We start from the raw sequence: 16,529 nt of genomic DNA, 5'->3' as shown, positions 1-16,529 counted from the left end.
TCACAGTTAGGAACGTGTAATTTCAAATTATTTCAAATTACAGATCAGACAAGTTGAACTCCTCCTGAAGATTCTGTGCTTGCAAATGGCCTCAATACATGAGCATTTTTTCCAATAGTGCCTGAGTACAACTCTGCTTTTGACTAACGTTAAATTTCTTTGATCTCAAAGACTTTGTAATGTATTACCTGTCTTGTGAATAATAATTATAAATTGAAAAATCTGTTTCTGGTTAAAATTTGTCGGGAATTTTTGATGTCGATTGGCGCCAACCTGTTCTCACCGCAAAGTTACCTCATTCAAAAGGAATTATTCGAATTTTGGCTATCTTAAATCTGGCTCACCATCAGCCCAACATGTGAAAGTTCACCGCTAAATATAACATTTGTATATTTTCATATGACCTCCGGTGTTCTTCGACCTTTCCAAATTTGGTTCCATCTTTTGTACCATCGACACTTCGTGTTCGGTTTATTTAACAATACGCCAAGTAAGAAAATGAAGCTATCTTCTCGTTGACCAAATTAAATAAACTGCATACGAACCGAACATAAACGTTTTCTAGAATTGAAGTAATTTTATTTTACGTCAAGATACAAGTCAGCATTTCAAGAAATTGGAACAAATTTTAAATCCGCTCTCGTTTAAAATTATTATCAAACGAAATAGTCGTATTTTTAGATAGAAGAGGGTTGGCAACTCGTTATAACCACAATAGGTCCAATTCACTCGATAATTTGTCATTTTCCCTAAAAATTCAATTAACTACCCTCGTTGAGGTTAAATCAGGCAGGAGAGCGAAGGTTGCATGAGTAATGCGAGGGAAAGTGTCGCTCGGGTTGCTTTTCACTGAATTATTTAGGTGGAGTTTATACCTCATCATTGTCTTTAATGGGGTTTTAGAGCTCAACACCTCGCTTCCGGGTAAATATAATAGACTCGGATTCATTGAAAGGTAATGTTTGAATGTAAATTTACTTCGGAAAAACTGCTTTTGCGAGTTTTCATTACTCTTTTATAACAACAACAATAAATTGATGCTTCAACGATGCCACTTAATTTTTATGACAATGGAGTAGATCGTTCTGTGATGATAACCGACGTAACGACGCTGTAAAGAGTTTCGCTAAAAATACAAATTCCGGACCGTAATAAAAAGAAGCGCCTCACACTGCGCCAGTAGTTTTAAAAGTAAAAAATTGTATCCCACTTTTACAGTTAAGGAGATTCTGAGCGAAAGATAACGGTTTAATTGACAAAATTATAACAACCCCTCGGGCCAAGAAGATCCATTTTTACAGAAATAATATAGTTTTGAATTCTGCGCAAAATGTGTACTAATAGCTCAGGTTTGTTCTTGTATTTTTTTCAAATTTGGCAAGTGTAATACCGAATTCTTAGCGACAAAAATGCGAGAAAAACGATAGAGAAAACCGTATCTTTTTATCTGTCGCAATTCCGAGACATCGACATTTCCGAAGCTTCAAAATTTTGCCCTTCTGGCGACACCTAAAATTTTAAACTCCAGTTATTTGTTGACGTACGGACAAAATTAGCACAGTTTTGAATTCTGCTAGAAATCTCGCATAAAACGAGTATGTACTTACCTATTACTTTAAAGTTACTTTATGCATAATAAACAAGCTAGACAGCAATTTAACAATTTATTTCGTTTTAACACTACCAAGTGGAAAAAAGTTTGGCCAAAGTGTTCTACACTTTTTTTTAATTAATTAATTTCGATGGAATATTAAAAATAACAATTTAGCAAAATCTAGAAAATTGGGACATATAGAAAATGATTTTCATTAAAAAAAATCATTAAAAAATTTCTCTTATACCAACCTTTAATAAATAAATAAATTTCTGAAGTTGTGACACCCGATACTATCGAAATAATAATTATACAATAGAGTACCACTCGCGTTACATAATGTATAATGACATATTATTATGCAAACATTTTACTACGTCGGTGGTAATATTCAGCTCCTTGCATTACCATAATGACACATAAATACACTGTGGAAATGCATAATGTGACGTTTATCTTGTATGATTGTAAGATTATCTTGTTTCGCCAAGTTTCTTGTTTTGGTGATGAAAATGCTGCCGGTCACCACAAAAATTAATTTCACCATGTCATTGACTGGCTACTTTTTGCGCACTGTCTCAACATTTACAAGCTATAAATCTAGCGAAATCCTCTTTAATTGTTGATCCCACCACCGCGTTATGATCCACTTTTTGCCCTCGCCAAGTTAACGACTGTATTCTAAGGTCGGGTTTCAGCCAACCCGATGTCATTCAATCTTCATTTTAGTGTCTTAGAATTTCCCGGTTTTTCCGACGAGATATGTCATAACCCGCACGAACGACACAGTGAAAAATTCAATTACTGTATACAAGTAGAAAATTAAATTTTTCGATTATTTAGATGAGACTGAAATGTTGGCTTAAAAGAGTATTTGTTGTATAAATTTATGGAGTCGTAAAGAATGTTGATATTTATTTGTCTTTTCTTTCCAGGGAAGCGTGCGAGGGTTTTAGTAATCTTGGCGTGGATTCTCAGCGTTTTGTTTTCTTTACCCACAGTTTTTCTTTTTGAAGAAAAGCCCATTGAAGGTAAGAGTGAAATGTGATCTGATTTTATTAAAAATGATGGAGGTAGACGTCAGTTTTTTAGTTCTTAAGATAATATTTCTTATTTAGGCTTAGCAAACTGTATCAAGGGAACGGTTTTAATTAAAATTAGAGCTTTAGAAAGCTTTTAATCATATTTTAAACTGTTGTCTTGATTCCCTTTTTAATGAATGTAATTTTCCTAATGACTGAAAGATGATACTTTCTCCTTGAGTTTCATAGACGTAAAAATTTCAATGATGCTCTAATGCTCCGTACTCTGTCCTATTTTTGTTTCTCTTAAAACAAACATCATATTTATTATTTTACGTGCACACGTTCGTTGATTTACACTAAAATATCAGTCACTGTAACCTTTAATAAAAATAATTCGCAAAGTGCGTAAATCAGGTCAACTTGAAATAAATATGTGATTTTAAAAACGTTACATGAGCGCTCTATCAAAATTCCAACGTTCAAATCCCTGGGAACATTTCGTTGGCAATTTGTGTCGTATTAAATTTGACAAATCGTGTAGAAAGATTGTCGCTTTGTCTCTGATTCCACTACGAGTCGTGTGAATATGAGACAAATTTGAAAATGAAATTTTAAGGATAATTTAAAAATGGTGGATGCGCCAAAGTCATTACTTTAAATTTTGCTTTTTTGGAGCTGTTATATCGCGACTCTGAAATTAAAAAAGGCAACAGCTTGGAAACTTGCAGGCCATTAAAATTCAAATCGCTCCATATTTCACTGTAAGTTACCTTCGTATGCATACATCTATTACCACATTTAATTCGAATGGGCTATTCTAAACCACTAAATGTAAGTAGCTGCGAGAGCACATAAAACATCAAAAACTATGTAATTACACTCACACTCAGTTGTTGCGATATCACAATGAAAGTGAATGCCAGGGAGACATCTAGTTTGGTTTAATTTAATTTCATTATCGTTACCCGAACTATGCAAGCAGAAAATTAATTTCTGTAGACAAAACTACGCGACCTGAATCAACAATGTATTTTTAGTGTCTAAATTAAAACAAAAATTCATGCAAGATCGGTTAAGATAAGTTATCTTAGGCAGCGAAATACCGATATTTATTGTCCAAGTTTAGGTCGTTTTTATGATAGTTTATGATGAATGATAGGATACGGGAAAGCGAGCTTTTTTAGTCTTTTATTGTTATTCTTTTGTGAGAAAGTAGTGAATTTACGAGTTAATAAAATCTTTTCAGATGTACCCCAATGTTGGATAGAAATGCAAACCTGGCAATGGAAGGTTTATATGACTCTTGTCGCCCTCGTGCTTTTTGTTTTTCCTGCTCTTATCATCAGTGCTTGTTATGCCGTCATTGTTTGGACCATTTGGTCGAAGAGCAAGCTCCTGATACCCGTTGGTCACATCCCCATTCGCCACAGTAAGTATTTTAAAATGAAAGTGAATTGATCGGTGCTATAATGACGCCCCCGATTTTCCTCTCGCCGTGAATTTATGAGCAGACATGACCTGCATCATCCGAAATTTAGTAGGAATCGCAGTTTAACGCCGAGCACGGCGATAATTAAATTTTTACGAGATATTTTAGTGCATTGTAATTGGCTTTTTATTGCGCGAAACGAAAAGCAACAAACAGCCGCCACTCTAAAACGTCAACATTGATGGCTTCATTAAAAGCGCGAAAAATAATTGTTTGTTCTTTTCAGGCGAGGATCATCGTGACAGGCTACCTCGACATTTCCATGAAGAACACGACAGTCGTCGTGCTAGCTCGAGAGGAATTATACCTCGCGCAAAAATTAAGACTGTAAAAATGACTTTTGTTATCGTTTTTGGTGAGTTGGGGCAAATTGTAGTAGTAGCTCTTAATAACTGTTTCAGCTGTATCATCTGAGATAGTTAACAGACACTTACTTTTTACTGTATTGCCGTTTTGCTCCGTTACCTGAGTATTTTATGAAGGTCGGAATTACCGTGTCTACTGAATTACACCAGAGGGTCGGATTGCGTCTGGCTACGAAATGGTCATGCTTTAGGGCTTACTGACTTTTGTCATGCAACACTCTGCTTCAAGGGGGAATCAGGCGAAAAGAACGCAAAATTTTAGCGATTTTTCATCCAAACTGATGGATTAAAAGCAAATTTAACTGAATTACAACGCAAACTTTTGCAATTTGAAATCTGTTCTATATCAAACGATTACAGGACCAATTCAACGACGTTTTATTCGATACATCATTAAAGCAGAGATTAACGTTTCACGTTAAATGAGACACTCTTAATCCATTCTTTATTTTCATTTCTTTTACTCGAAGATGGATGATCTGTGGGTAAACACCATGTCCGTCATCCAAACAACTCTATGAAAAATTACCCTCCTAAAGAGGCAGATGATTTTAGTATGCAATTTGTTATGAAAATTCCGTAAGAGAATGAAAAGTTTGTTTCAATGGTAAAAGGAGGTCACGGAAAAAAACAAATTGCCAATAGTCTGAAAAGTTTAACGCAATTTTTAACTAAAAGAGACGTCCTGCATTTTCAATCAACTCGAATCAATTGGATTAGTGTTCTCTTTGAGTTACCGTGACAAGTTTTCTTATTACGAAGAAAAAATATTGTGATAAAATTGATCAATACCTGTAATTCAAGTAATGAAATGCTCATAAACCCTAAACAATACAGTTTGAAAACTTCAGTTAAAATACCGAAAAAGTCCAGTGACCCCTCGTAGCCAACTTTTTCGCCTCTGGTACATAAATGATTTTCGCTAATGTTGCTTTTATTGCCACATCAATAAAATAAAAAATGACTTTGCTTGCAGTGTTCGTGCTTTGCTGGAGTCCCTATATAGTATTCGACTTGCTCCAAGTGTATGGCCACATTCCGAAGACTCAGACAAATATTGCCATAGCTACATTAATTCAAAGCCTGGCACCGCTGAATTCAGCTGCCAATCCAGTAATTTATTGCCTCTTCTCAACACACTTGTGTAGAAATTTACGGTGAGTTGCGTGAATGTTAAATTCTACTCCTACAATTTTTAGACAACTATTTTAGGCCTCTGTTTTTTTTAATTGCAGCGAGAAAAACATGGTAATAATTTGTGCTTGTTAAATATGGAATTGGAACAGTTTCGCGATGACTCAAAGCCATGTTATTTCGTATTGTCGTCCATCCGCGTATTAAAATAGGTATTTTGTAAAAATAAATCGCGGTTTGTAACAGGAGGTACAAATTGCGGGCTAAATATAAACGGGAGTAAAATTCTTTAGGTTTTTTACAAGAAAAAAACAAGGTCTGTTGATGGTTTTATTACTCGTTTAATTTATGTAGGCGCATGAACATTTTTTCTGTTTATACATTTTTTAATTTAATTTATGAAGGACTAGCCAGATTGGATTTTTAATGAAATGGCAGCTCATTACAACTTAGGTCATTCCGTCTAAACCTATTACCATTATCATTATCACTATAAACTCTACTCGTTTACGTAAATTAAAACACACGATCAGTAATCATGGAGGTACAATTTCTTGGGTTTATTAACTATAATCAAGCCTTAACAGATTTTGCAAGAACTGCCGATCAGATAACCCGTTTCCGTCTAATTTGGCGTGAAGCTAGTCCTGTTGGAAAACTAAATAGCATACCTTATAAAAATATAAAAAATTATTACAGCCACTATAATAAGCACCACTGCGAGAATGAACTTCACCTGGGTACGAGTAAACCTCTTAAAAAAACATCTTTTCGTTCCTGCACCAAAAGGGTAAATTCGTTGGTTTGACTTGTTTCTTTCCTCCAGATCGTGTTCTTCGTTCCCTTCGTTTAAAACCGTGATATATTCAGGAGAAGCGTTCTTTTCCCGATTTTCTTCCAAAATGACGGGAAGCGACTTTTCATCCACCGTTATGTATTCAGAATAGTACTCAACCTGACTTTTCTCTTCGCATGGAGTACCGTCTACTATAGTCACATCGGTGGATATCGACTGGATTGAATTATTTCGAAACTCACGCAAATTTGCATAGTCTGGTTTTTCGTTTCTTTGTGTTTCTTCTTCATTGTTGCTTGCATCACTCATTTTATTTAGCGACCGAACAAAAAATACAGATAGGCGTGTGTAATTATAATGAGAATCTCAATTAACATTAATTAAACATGGGCTTGTCTAATCTATAGATTTGTTTGTATCTGCGAACTTTTTTGGTTCTGATTATTGTTACTATCAGAGGTTTTATTGCCAGATTATATCTTCAATATATTTGCAGTGCTGTTGTTAATAAAGGACTAGATAACAAATATTTGAGTAAAATGGAATAGACACATTTAGATTTTTCTTATGGCATTTGAGGGTCATTTTTAAGGATTTTTTTCTATATAACTATAAACGACGACCAATACCGTTGTATGTTACATCAATAGAAAGAGCAAGTCGAGATCTATAAACTGACCAAATCTCAGATCGGTGGGTCAAGTAGTTTATAGGAGACAGTAAAAAAATCACTTTTTTTCATTGGGTGAAAAAAAGTTACATTAATAAATTAAATTTTCGAAGTCGAAATACGACCGGATTCTTAGCATAATAGAGACGAGAAGAACGATGCTGCAATCCCATCTTTCTATTCTAGTTCCGGAGAAATTTTACAAATTTTGGGCATTTGGCATCCACCCGAAATTTCAATCGCCCACAACTCAGTTATTTTTTTATGTGGTTCGAATTTATGAATTAATGTTTATTTCTTGCAAAACTATAAACGACAATGTATGTAACAATATTTTGTTCTTATTAAATAATAATAATAACAGGAAACTCTCGGAAAATGTTGATGTAATGAAGTGAAGAATGAGATTGATGATGCGTATGCGTGAGTGAAAAAAAATTGTTTTAAATATGTACATACAATATAACTTATTGGGACAATGTAAGGACAAATTAATAATAATAAGAAATGCTTCTTGGCCCCTATTGTTTGTACGCTCATGTCATAAGAGATTTGCAAATTCACCTTTGATAGAATTGCCCTGCATTATAGGCAACCAACTAAACATATATAACAAACTTGGACGAAAATAATCTAATGCGCCACAACAAGCCAAATTATTATTATTAAACTTTATTATTTTCACGTTTTTTTTTTAAACTAAAAATGTGTAGGAGTAGAAATTGCAGTACATTTTATCCTTGCGAGTGTTTCCGAAAACGACGTCCAGAAACTAGACGTCGTTTTTTGAATGTCCCTCGAACTCTTTTCTGCACTCACACATAGTCATATAGTCATAGCCATAGAACGTTTTGTTGTGACTACTAAACAGACATTTTACACAGTTTTCTCTATAGATGCTGTTCATTACTAAAACATTTAAACTTCGATCCGTGCAGAAAACTGCCACCTTTCACCTGGATATCCAACTGCCTCTCTTTATGTTTCCCTGGAGTCCATGGTACCGGCCACTGTCTCGGTTACGGCAACGGCGATTCAAGTGGTACCGTGACAACAACATTGACCCATTCCTCAAGAAGATCAGGATCTGCAGCTTCCCTAAGGCACACAATTAGACTGCAGCCCGCTCTTAACAACAGTCATAAGGTTGCCATCTCTGTTGTCTAGTCACTCTACCGTGTGTGTTTACGTTAAACAGGAGCTGGCTAAGCCCCACGGGCATTTCAACTCCCCGCTCTATTACCGAAAAGTATTACCGAGTTAATCAGGGGCTCCACTTTTGTGTTTTACATAACTTTTGACGCGAAACTTTCCTTGAATGGAGGAAGCCAGACTTATTATAAGGACGCAAGGAAAAAGTTGGGAAGTATGTTAATTTTAGTTGCTTGAGCTTTGGTCGCATTCATGATTTCAAAGAAATGTAGTAAAAAAAGTTCCTGAAATTTCAACACGCAGGTTTGCACAAAATTAAGACAATCATTTGCAGTCAAAAACCAAAGCTTGGGCTTTACGTGTTTTAAGTTGTACGTCTTCATGTTGTAACTAGAATTCATCCATGTATCTTACAGGATATATTTAACTTAATTTAACGCCACTTTCAGAGTCCATGGATGTACCTCAGTGTCTATGTCTGCATAGTGTAGTATCATACATTGTTTTAGTACTTTTTTCATTGTGAACAAACTGCGACAATAGTTTTACAATAAAAGCTAGTTAGTGTTTTACAACAAAATTGCGTCCGCTTACGTTCCTTTATTTTGTAAATACGTTTGTACATACTTTTAATTCAATACTCGTCAACAGGGTGTCAAATGTCTTGTATATACCGCATTTATTACTCCAAATGGGTTTGTCCAGCTCCAGTATTAAGTGTGTGTATCCATGTACCTAACTCACTTTTGGATCGCGATGAAAAGATATTTCTTTCTTTGTGGTCAAACTCACCCGGCGCATCCACCAAAAACACAAAGAAAGAAATATGCGATGTGTACTCGAACGAGAAGGAGCGCTGAATACTCTTAATTTATTATGTATAAAGTAATTTATTACGTACAATTTTTTAATGTATGTTCATGCCTGTAGAAGACGTGAAAGTTGTTAAGTAAGATTGTAGTGAAGTTAGAATTTTTGTAAAAATTTCTTATGCTCAAGAATAATGAGAAATATATTTTATATGTAACATATATTCTGTGTATTATATGTATAATAAAAATTTAAAAGTTGTCTAGTTCGTTTCTGACCTGAGTTGAAAAGATTGAAGGGTAAAAATTCCATCACGCAGTTCTTTTAGTGTCTATTGCAAGGAGTGTCTTGAGTTATGAGGCGCTCTTAACATTTGCATAATCAATAAAATACCATAGTTTTTGCGTCAATCACCAATAAAAGAATTTTAAGTTTGTATATCTGTAAGAATAAAAGACATTTATTTGTTATCAATAACAGCAAAAAAAGAAACCGATCCAGTTCACAAAAATACTAATTTGATTGTTATAAAACTGCTATTTTTAAGCAATTACAATGACATAATATTATTTGTGTTTTAAAATTTCCACAAGAAAATGTGTTAAATGTTGAGATGCCACAAAATTATTCAAATTATTAGATTTGCGCAATTTTTAGACTATAGCAATATTTCTAGATTTCAGATAATCTTTATTAATTTGATTCAAATTTTAGAATGTGGTTAAACATTAAATTTCGCAATTTTAAAAGTTTATAAATCATTGGGTCGCTTGAATCTTCCAGTTATTCGATTTATTTTAGCTTATTCTAAATTTACTTAATTGCTTCACATTTTTCCAAAAATATCATTCAATATCATCATAAAATTCATTCAAATATCAAAATGGCAAGACACAATAAAATAATAGAGCGGTCAGCAAGTTTTATTTCAAGTTTTTGTTGAAATTGTTCTGTGTACGCCCCTGACGCGAGTACGTTCCTGTGCTGCCAGAAAATCAATGTGCGTTAGAAACGTCAAAGTGACAGCAAACGCATGCTCAAAAGTGTCAAACTCGGCACCCTAACAAAAATAATGACGTTTTTATGTTTTAACGTGCCATTTTCTTAAAAGAACAATGCAAATCAACGAAAAGTGAACCTACAAGAATATTAATTTCAAGGACAATAATTACAAGGTAACTTTCATTGCATACTGAATCCATTTGAGTTATTAGTCATATGCACTTGTTTATTTTCGTAGCATCTGTATTTGGTATTTTTTGTTCGTATAATTAGGTCATTTTTATATATAACCTAAAACGCCTCCACAGTGTCTTAATATAACCCCAATTACGACTGAAATCAGTGTTGTGATGTGTGCATTAAGAAATCAATAACACACTTAGGGTGTAATGTAAACTCCACGGTCTCAATGTTGCAGCAACACAATGGAGATTCAGGACATTGTTGAATTTGATAACAAGCACAAAGGAAACAGAATGAAGAAGCATAATAGTCAAGAACTGCAAATGACGTCGAGTACCACTTCAAGTTTGGCTTCACCAGAAGATTCAGGCGTCCAACTGTTGGACAGTGAAAGCGAAATCACATCAGTGATGTCCGTGAGCGGAATTGGTTGTGATATTGATGATATTGAAAAGAAAGATGCTACCAAAGAGAAAGAAGAGGAACTCAACTTCATTAACATCAAAAGAAATGAAGCAATAGAAATAGACGACAATAAACAAGACATGAAAGATCAAAATTACCGTCACCAAAGCGCGAAATCACTCCCTAGCTACTTTGATAAGTTTGATATTGAGTCCACCTCTAAATCGCTGGAAAAATCCAAGAAAGATGTCTTAAACAAGTCACTGAGTGATGAGGTGTTTGAAATGGAACACCCAATCAAAGATGTGCTTGACAAACCTGAAAGCGACGTCATGAACATCTCGTTGAACAGTTATGAACTGTTGGACTACACCTTGCAGAATAAACTCCTCAATGTGGACAACACTGACCAGATGCACGTCAGCATGTCAGAAGAAGTCAATGAAAACTTAAAAGTACTCAATCCTATTGAACCAGCAATCGTTGAAGAACCGGTCGTGGAAAAACCGGCGGAAGAACAGATCGTGTTCCGGCGACAACGCAAGAAAAAATCCAAGTCTGACACCCCCAAGAAAAGAGTTTCGTTCCATGAAGACATACTCAACAGTACCAAAATTGATGATATTCATATTAACCATGGGTTTATCACCCACGAACCTGACGTGTCTTTGAGCTTTTTCCAGAGGGGTTTCGTACGGAAACCCGATGTGGTCAAGGGGCGTTATAGTTGGGCGGCCGAGGGCGACGCCCCGTTTTTCGAAAAAACCCCCCAAGAAAGAGAAATCAAATCGGATCTGTACATTCAGCACAACCCCCGGTATTCCTCAACTTCGTCAAGTTCGACGGGAAGCACCTCTAGCTCTATTGATGAAGATGAGGAAGGTTGTGTGAAGAAGGAGCCGACTTTGGGGAAACCGAAGTCGAGTTGTCTGAAGAAGACAACGCCGAAGAAGTACATTGATACTAACATAGTACATGAGGAGATCAATAGGAAGAGGAGATCTGATAGTAATCTTCTTGATTCGAATATTTTCGGTAGTTTGAAGAACATTCTTAATTTTTCGACGTCTGTTCCGTTGGCGGAGAGAGGTGTCCCGGAAGGACAAGAAGATATCGTATACTCCTCCACTCATGAGTCTCGCCGCAGATCCTGCACGAATTTAACTTTCAAAATTGAGTCTTTACAAGCACCGCCGAAGATTGAACCCGTTTCCAACAGACCGAATCTCAAACTAACCGCAAGCGAGGGATTTTACCCGAACTATCCCACTCAGAACATCCCGGCGAATGTAATCGTCTGCGACAGCAACGTGTACGAACATAAAGGAATCAGCTACTCGTACGAGTACGACAAGTTCCAGAAGTCCTTTGAACAGCAAAACAAACCAAAGAGTTCCACCGTTTACCAAATGATCTTGAAAGAATTCAATTTTTTTCGTAGAAAGGCCAAAGAGCCTGAAGAAGTACCCGAAGACTTCGAAGTGATCGCCCCAAATCCCGCACCAGAGAAAACTGACAGCATTGAAGAAGTCCAAGAGATTGATCTGAAGAGTCCCAAGTCAGTTAGTAAATATGCTTCGACGACAAAGATGGACTGGTCTGATAACGAGACGATTTCTGATATGTCGGAAAACGCGAATGGCCGTCATTTGCATTCGCCCAAACGCAAAGTTAATAAAAACAATCATTACTCGTTGAGTCCTTTTAAAATGGCGCCGTCGGAGTCAGGGAGCCAAGAATCGAACATGATCAACAGTAAGAGCTTGCAGAGTTTAAAACCAGCGACTTCAAAGTCGTCTTTAATCAATCGGTTTCTCCGAAATGTTACTTTGAAGAAGATGTTGGATGTGAAAGCCCAGAACAAGCAGAAGAACTGTCGGAAGTACATGGGGCTGTACGTAAAAGGGATCAACTTCGAGTATAAAGGTAGAGACGATGTAGACGAAGCCTTGGAAAGAGAGATCCTTAGAGGGAAAGAAGGTGGACAAACCGAAGAGGCTGTGGATAAGAAGTTCGTCATGCAGATGAAGAAAGAGATTTTTAGAAGTCGACTCGAACGGCTCCTACGGGTAAGAACCAGTAATGAAAGTTAATTTATTTCTATTTGTGTGCTTATAGATATTCCCAGTGAGAAGCGCTTACGCTACCAACGGCGAAAGCAAGCCGCTTCTCTTAATACTCACCGATTCCACACTGTATATTACCGGGCTCAAGCTGGGCAGTGCCCTGTGCAATCACTTTGTTTTACCCTTCACGGAGCTCAACACGATTTTGATAGGTCCAAGTTCTCAAACTATACATTTATCTAATTACGATAAAGATATGCAATGTATTATTACTACTGGTTGTGCGAAAATTACGGGTGATCTTGTTGGACAGCTCGAAGTCGCGATGAGAAGAGATATTAATAAACCTCGTCTGCCCGCCGTTAAACATCTTAGCATGAGGGACATGGCTAATTTGAGGAGAGCAATTTGCAAACAAACTTCAGTGGATAAGGTAAGGAAAAAAATCGTAAAGAAGTGGAGATGATATTGTTTTCCAGGAGGAAGAATACTTCTACTACAGCATAGTGAACATCCAAGATTTCAATCCGGATATCCCCGAAATAACACCCTTAGGCCCGAACAAAGAAGGCCCGCTCATGTTCAAAACATCGGATACTGAGTCTCGTTGGGAAACTGCTTATTTCATCTTAAAGTAACTCCTTTTGACACATTAAACAATTTTTAAACATTCTCTTTCCAGGGCCGGAGTTCTCTACATGTTATCCTCCGCTTCTCAGCGAGTCCCAATGAGGGTATTCCCACTGATCAACGGATCGTGTCACGGCGCCAGAAGAGTGTACAACTGCCCTCGCCCCCACACTTTCCAACTTATAATTGAGGGCAGAGCTCTACATTTGGCTGCCCCTGATGAGTACGTAGCGAGCGATTGGTTGCAATGTCTAGTCCATGCAGCGAGTGGGGTAATATCGAACTTACGACTATTTCTGTTATTTTTATCGTGACGTTGTAGGGCTACAACCAGAAGGAAAAAATGCTGACTCAATCTTGCTCGCTTTTAATGACCAGTGACCATATTTTAACAGTGCGGGAAGCGTTCCCGTGCACCGTTTCCTCGTTGTTACCCCCCAGAAATCAGCACCAGCCCATTAAAGGGCCGCAAGTTTTGTCATGTGCTGCTATCATTGATTTGGTGGCGTTCCGGTTGCCTTCAGCTGAGCAGAGTTGGTGTGTTCTGGTAAGTGACCTATTAAAAAAAGATGGCGATTAATAATAGATTTTTTTAGGAGTTTTCATGTAGAGAAGTGCACGAATGTAGCGGCGACTGGATTCTGTACTTTGCTACGAACGCGGAGCTTGAGAATTTTATTTCGACTTTGGAGGTCCTCTGGTCTTATAACAATGAAAATGTGAGTCTGGTCGCTGGGAATTACAGAGAATTAATTTGGTTTTTAGGGTGACAGTTTTCCGTTGAGCACGATCCCAGAAACGGACCCTTTGAGCAAAAAATGCGTGGATATTTACACTTCTTTAAAGCAGTTGTGGCCATCTACTACTGTACATTTGCAGTTTTTGTAATTTACTCACGTTTCCAGTTTTATTGTATATATGGTTGCTTTTTCTTATTTCTCTCTGAATAGGCTGATATATTTTTGTAGCTAACCAGACGATTCCAGTTTATTTAGACCTCTAGTCATTTCTTCTCTATTTATTGATATTTATGAATATACAAATGTGATAGATATTTAATAGTTTTTGTATCATGTAATAACGCTTGATATTGTAATAATGCACATGTAGACAATGCACATGTTTATCGTGTTGACGTACTGTCAAAGATATACCGTAAATGTATTTGCAGGCCGAATATTCTGTAGACTTGGTCAATTTTAAGTGGTTAATTTGACATTTGTGAACTGTGATATTTCGTTACCTTTTAAAGTTTAGAATTTTCCAAGTCTTGGAAAGCGCGTATTTAAAGGGATACATCTAATCAATCTTAGGAAATACTTTATCTCTACTATAAAATATCCTTTCTAATCCAGTCCAAAATGTAGCCCTTTGTAGCTTGAATGGTGCTTAACCGACGTTGAAATTTAGTTAGGTCAATTTGGTGCTGTTTAGATCAGTTAAAGTTTATTGATATTTTAATAATAACAGTGATATTTATTTAACTCATTATCGTGACAGTATTGTTTGCTCAGAAATGGCATTTTGTATGCAATCTTGAAATGTATTTCAATTACTTCACTGTATGAACAATAACAATGTAGTTAATTCAATAAATCAAAGAAATTTGCTTGGTACTATTTATTAACACTTAACTAAGTTGGTGTAAAATGACCCCTGCACTTTCTGCTGGCTTTGGCTTTTTCTATATCAACGTCTGGGTACTGCTCTTTCAGAGCCTGCATGTCCATATTTGGGAAACGTTTCAGTAAACCAACGACATGATTAAAATTTCGACTAAAACATAAAAAAAGTTAATATTGTGAGATTAAACATGACTGGAAAATTACTTTCGTTGCCTCTTTTTGGCCATATAAAGTTTCTCAGTGTATTTTGAAAGAAAAGCTTCTGTGTCAGGATTGGGTTTATATTCCTCGTAAGTCTCCCGAAATTTCTTGTTAAGTTCCTTTGGAATTAAATGCTGTTGCATCCTAAAAATAACTCAAAATTTTATGACCCCCTTAGAGTTATCATTACTTGTGATAATATTTCAGCCCAAATGGTCCAGTCCTAACTTTTCCCGGTCTTTCTCCAGTTTCACCCCTTTCTAGCTGATGATAAGCTTCGTTGCGTTCTCTTACAACAGCCTCTAAATTGTCCATGGAATCTAAAACTTTGTCTATTCTTTCAGGGCTTGGAAAAAGTTTAAACTGCTCATTAGCCTCCTCTTCCATAGTCAGTAACATGTTACGCTCTTTTAATAAAACGTACCTAGAAACATTTACTTAAAAAATTACCCCAGAAGAAAGTAAAGTACCAGAGTTTGTGTAGGTCACTATTTGATTTTAATCTAAGCTCTTCCTTTTTCCATGAGCGACCACTTTTAACCTCGTGTAGGCCCCAGTTTTTTTCATCATCGAAAAATTCCATAAGACCGGATTTGGGGGGCGTTAATGAAAGGCCTCGCACTGAGACGATGCTAGAAATCATGTTAGAGGTTATGTTACAAAAGTTAAGTAAATTGTTTTACCCATTTAAGGCTAGGCGAGACACATTTTTAGAAATATTAGGAGAGTGTCTAAATGATAATTTACTAAAACTAAAGGATAATTGCCGTAAATTGGTTATTTTGCTACACATTTTTCCGGTGTTTGACAACTTTGACAACTTCCAATTTCCAATGACATTTTAAATTGTGAAGGCACTCATGTGATTGGTCAATTCAATATTCAAAAAAGTGGCGCGTAATAAATATATGTTTAGTTTTGCATTAAAATTCAGCGTGAATAAAAAAAAACAATTAAGTAATTATACAACTAATGAGTTAATTGTTATTCAACTAAGGGAACAATTAATTTTAATGCGAAACCCAGCTGTACACAAGTTGAGTGGAAATCTAAAAGCCTTATTGGTAAAGTCGGTTGTTACATTTAACAAAAATGCAAAATTTGAAATTTTCTCTTCATTTCACCGCAAACAAATTCTCATTTTTATAATTTAAGTTAATGCATACAGATTAAACCATCACTTTTCATTTTACACGTCAAATTTAAAATTGTCAAGTGGGACGTTGACAACAAATTCGTTTTTAAATTTCAAACTTGTCAAAACGAATTTTTATTATTTTATCATGGCTTGTGGAAACAATCCTTCTATAATAATAAGAAAACTTGTAGATTTGATGAAGCACCCAATTTCCGAAAATGCCACTGATAGACACCTGAAAATC

General features: G+C 36.0%; 3 protein-coding genes across 5 annotated transcripts in view; 2 read left to right on the top strand and 1 right to left on the bottom strand.

Moving 5' to 3' along the window:
* The window catches only part of LOC148175271 (cardioacceleratory peptide receptor-like), a 44,560-nt gene extending 36,320 nt beyond the window's left edge, over nt 1-8,240 (top strand). For 2 of the 3 annotated variants that reach the window (XM_088036694.1, XM_088036695.1), the window contains exons 5-9: nt 2,530-2,625; nt 3,866-4,048; nt 4,335-4,463; nt 5,450-5,630; nt 7,970-8,240. In XM_088036694.1, the coding sequence (XP_087892820.1) occupies nt 2,530-2,625; nt 3,866-4,048; nt 4,335-4,463; nt 5,450-5,630; nt 7,970-8,240 (860 nt within the window). The remainder of the gene's footprint in view (nt 1-2,529; nt 2,626-3,865; nt 4,049-4,334; nt 4,464-5,449; nt 5,631-7,969) is intronic. The other variant, XM_088036696.1, reaches the window with a different exon arrangement.
* A 1,790-nt stretch (nt 8,241-10,030) lies between these two features.
* On the top strand, nt 10,031-14,930 carry prd1 (pleckstrin homology domain-containing protein pruning defect 1). The gene is made up of 8 exons (XM_088036102.1): nt 10,031-10,210; nt 10,456-12,694; nt 12,744-13,124; nt 13,171-13,325; nt 13,374-13,593; nt 13,644-13,868; nt 13,918-14,040; nt 14,087-14,930. Exons 2-8 carry the CDS (start codon nt 10,463-10,465, stop codon nt 14,207-14,209), a joined length of 3,459 nt encoding a protein of 1,152 aa, XP_087892228.1. The 5' UTR covers nt 10,031-10,210; nt 10,456-10,462; the 3' UTR covers nt 14,210-14,930.
* mRpL47 (mitochondrial ribosomal protein L47) lies at nt 14,927-16,009 on the bottom strand. Its single transcript, XM_088036103.1, has 5 exons — nt 15,831-16,009; nt 15,618-15,779; nt 15,338-15,571; nt 15,151-15,291; nt 14,927-15,097 (listed from the first exon to the last, which is right to left on the bottom strand). Exons 1-5 carry the CDS (start codon nt 15,938-15,940, stop codon nt 14,956-14,958), a joined length of 789 nt encoding a protein of 262 aa, XP_087892229.1. The 5' UTR covers nt 15,941-16,009; the 3' UTR covers nt 14,927-14,955.
* Nucleotides 16,010-16,529: the final 520 nt, after the last annotated feature.

The sequence above is a fragment of the Gnatocerus cornutus genome, chromosome 5 (genome assembly GCF_029298725.1).
Source record: "Gnatocerus cornutus isolate USDA-ARS CGAHR chromosome 5, icGnaCorn1.1, whole genome shotgun sequence".
NCBI classification, from domain to species: Eukaryota; Metazoa; Arthropoda; class Insecta; order Coleoptera; family Tenebrionidae; genus Gnatocerus; species Gnatocerus cornutus.
The sequence above is the reverse complement of the archived record's forward strand: the minus strand, read 5'-3'. Positions and strand labels throughout refer to the sequence as shown.

Excerpts from the sequence above, each read along its gene's own strand:
- prd1 (XM_088036102.1), top strand. The coding sequence starts at position 10,463 with ATGGAGATTCAGGACATTGTTGAATTTGATAACAAGCACAAAGGAAAC. Across the intron at positions 13,326-13,373 it reads ACTGCTTATTTCATCTTAAA|GGCCGGAGTTCTCTACATGT; the intron begins GTAACTCCTTTT and ends TTCTCTTTCCAG. Across the intron at positions 13,869-13,917 it reads AGCAGAGTTGGTGTGTTCTG|GAGTTTTCATGTAGAGAAGT; the intron begins GTAAGTGACCTA and ends AGATTTTTTTAG.
- mRpL47 (XM_088036103.1), bottom strand. The coding sequence starts at position 15,940 with ATGTGTAGCAAAATAACCAATTTACGGCAATTATCCTTTAGTTTTAGT. Across the intron at positions 15,572-15,617 it reads AGTGACCTACACAAACTCTG|GTACGTTTTATTAAAAGAGC; the intron begins GTACTTTACTTT and ends AAATGTTTCTAG. Across the intron at positions 15,292-15,337 it reads GGGCTGAAATATTATCACAA|GATGCAACAGCATTTAATTC; the intron begins GTAATGATAACT and ends AGTTATTTTTAG.